Source organism: Limulus polyphemus, unplaced genomic scaffold, assembly GCF_000517525.1.
Source record: "Limulus polyphemus unplaced genomic scaffold, Limulus_polyphemus-2.1.2 Scaffold2615, whole genome shotgun sequence".
Classification (NCBI taxonomy): domain Eukaryota; kingdom Metazoa; phylum Arthropoda; class Merostomata; order Xiphosura; family Limulidae; genus Limulus; species Limulus polyphemus.
The window spans coordinates 77,867-81,302 of NW_013668225.1; the positions used below are offsets into that span (position 1 = coordinate 77,867).

The 3,436-nt window shown below is 32.4% G+C and overlaps 1 protein-coding gene across 1 annotated transcript in view; it reads right to left on the minus strand.

The window, feature by feature from the left end:
• The window catches only part of LOC106467435 (oxysterol-binding protein-related protein 1-like), a 59,130-nt gene that overhangs the window by 24,404 nt on the left and 31,290 nt on the right, over positions 1-3,436 (minus strand). Inside the window, 1 exon segment of the mRNA XM_013927785.2 lies at positions 2,998-3,151. Within this exon segment, the coding sequence (XP_013783239.1) occupies positions 2,998-3,151 (154 nt within the window).

Genomic DNA, 3,436 nt, shown 5'->3' on the forward strand with positions numbered 1-3,436 from the left:
TGCTTTCTCGACGTCGAGAAAGCAGGCGACTGTGCATTCTTTTTTGTTGTAACTGTCAATTATTGTTTCTGTTAATCTTACTAAATGATCTGTTGTTTGTCTAAATTTTCTGAATCCGTTTTGTGTTTCAGGTAATTTTGAATTTACTTCAAGATAATTTGAAAGTCTATTGCTTATTATGCGTTCTAGAATTTTTCCTACACAGCTGGTCAGGCTGATCGGGCGGTAATTATTTGGTTTATTTGCTGGCTTTCCTTCTTTATGGAACATTAGTACTGTCGCTTGCTTCCAAGAAACCGGGATATATCCAGAGCTCAGTGATAAGTTAAATATTGCCGTTAGGTGTTCATACAATCTCCGAGTGCCTTTTTTGAGAAGGATGGTCTGTATTCCATCTTCACCTGGTGCTTTGTTTTTGGTGTTTTTTATAGCTATGTGTACTTCTGTTTCCGTTATTGTTTTAGTTAGTGGATATGTGACTGGTCATTACACCTCTGTATTCACATATCAATTTTGGCGGCATTTTACAGGTCCGGTCTGTTTTTATATACGGGACTGTTCTATCAAATGCTCCTAATTGTAAAATGATTCTAACAATTACAAGAAAAATTAAATTAATTTCCATAACAAATTACTAAAATAATCCAAAGTTTGTTCGAAGCTCTGCTATTTTTTTTTCAGTTGCAAAATTCTAAAGTTAAAGATTTATCATTTTTTTTATACACTTATAAAATTATTTTGTGTATTATCCAAATACAGTTTTGGTAGAAGTTATTATGCTTCACAAGAATCCGAGTTATTTGTTGCATTATTTTTGGACATGCAAGTTATGTCACTGATATAATAACAAACCAAGCAGTTCAGTAATGTAAGCTGATACCACCTAGTGTTCAAATCATAAATGATATTCAACGTTAAACTGGTACACAATTAAAAACATTTTATTTAGGCCTATCTATGGCCTTCAAAAAGTTGACAACTCTACGTGTTGTAACGTCTAAACATGTAGAGTCGTCAACTTTTTGAAGGCCATAGATAGGCCTAAATAAAATGTTGTTAATTGTGTACCAGTTTAACGTTGAATATTATTTATGATTTGAACTTTATACACAAGTGCCAAAATACTATAATCACCTAGTGTTCATTTATAGTGAGGGAAACGGAATCGCTTGACTTTCGCTACTAACTTTCGCACGTGAAATATCACACGTGTGTACTACCTTCGGTACGAAACAGCGTCGTTTGACGTTCACTACTGCACTTTATTTTCTCAGGCAGTGGGATTGGTTGGGAAGTTACGCGCGTGAGAATATCAGCACAATGTATACCGAAACATTTTATTTTTGACATACAGGACTAATCAAATACTAACAAACTATACACACAACGAGGCTATATTAATTACCAAATCATTTCAAACAAGAACTTTCTTTGAAGTCACATAATCAAGAAAGTTTCTTTGAACGAAGAAATTAAATTTATATACAATCAGATTAGTCAATTACGTAGCGTTTGACTTACACTTTAGAATATGAATATATGAAAAGCCGAACATTTACATCGCTATTGCAAATAAACCATAAAACAAGATCAAAGTTTACTGGCGTTATTTTATTTTTCAAAGCTAATTTAACAGACATTTCCAGGTATAATTTATAATGCAAACAAAATTGTATACTGAAGAGACAGGGTTTTTTGTATGTGTTCTGCTATACAGGGTGACGATAAATTTTGGAAAATTTTCAAAATCACTTAACATAGACACACAGTTTGTTGCACGTGCAAGAATAACGTTTAAAGTTGTTTTTTTTTTTTACATCTGCAAAAGACTTGATGAAGTATTCCTCCAATCAGTTGATGGATTGGGTGGGAAGTCCCCCCATTCTCCGTACATTAAGACTGGACATTTTTATACAACTTCATAACGGACAAGGTTTGTGCCGGTAAGGAGTATCGATGAATCGTGTCGATATGTCCAAGAAGCCTTCACAAAGATTACTCCTGCATGGTTGGAAAATATTTGGCAGAAGACTGAGTACAGGCTGGACGTTGTGCATGTATCTCTTGAACCACATATCGAACTATGGTAATTGTATGCTTTCAAAAAAATTTTAAACATAATTTTTGCACATGCAACAAAACGTGTGTCTCTATGTTAAATGGTTTTCCCAGTAAGATTTTTCAAGTGTTTCGAAAATTCTTAGACACCCTGTATTAAATAAAGAGGGGGGGGGGGTAAGTTGTTTGTTACTTAAAAATTACTTAAGATCTTTTCAGTTTCGCTTTCCTATTCACAGGAATGTTACCAGTAGCACATTACACACACACAGCAAGTGGTGAAAGTAATGAAACCACTTGATTTAGTAAAATTCAAACACTTGTCGCACTTTGCTTGAAACATAAATAAAGTAACTCAACATCCTGATTTATGCAGAATATGGTGACATCAACAGTAAAACCTTGCTTTTCACTAAACAAATGAACAACTTTTGGGCTCTTTGACATACACAATAAGGAGTGGCCTCATCAGCTTCACCTTGTTTTAAAAATATGTAATGATTAAATGAATTATCAGTACTCTGATTAAAACAATAAAAGAAGATTTCACCAGTACCACATTGCTTTACACAGTAACAAATAAAAACAGTATCAGAAGTGCAATAAAATAAAATTACAAACAAAATATAGTTGTTATTCATGCAAAGAATATTTAAATATTTAATTTTGTTTTGCAAAATGCAGGAAGGTACAAAAAAGTTAATGAAAAAATTTACATTTAAAACTGTATTTTGTAATTAATGTAAAAAATTAAATTATTTTATTTCAAGTGCTTCTGTACATAGTTATATATATATATATATATATATATATTATGAAGGTTGCAGGTCCAAAAGTATTGCTGGGAAAATACCTTCTCGATCTTATCTTTGTGAAAGTTTGATTTTTGAAAACTAAACCTAACAAATACATATATACATTTTTTTTTAAATTACTCACCTTCCCCAGACAGACTCAGAAGGCAAAGGAGATGTAGCAAGAGAAGATGGGAAAGATTGGAAGATTTCATTCTCAGTAAGTGTTTTATCAAACTCTTGATCTAGCTCCAAATGATTAGCATTCTCTGGTGTAGCAACTGGAGTGGCAGAGTCTTCTGAAAAATTAATTACGTTTTTCTAAACAATGTAATTTTTTCATTATACATGACAACATTTGTATCATTTTCTAGAGATTTATATCAGCATACATCATCATTTATGAATGCAATAATTTAGTCAACCATACCAGTTTTCCCTAACCATCTTTATTAAGTTATTCCACTGTTTGAGATTAATGCTAGTCAACCATACCAGTTTTCCCTAACCATCTTTATTAAGTTATTCCACTGTTTGAGATTAATGCTAGTCAACCATACCAGTTTTCCCTAACCATCTTTATT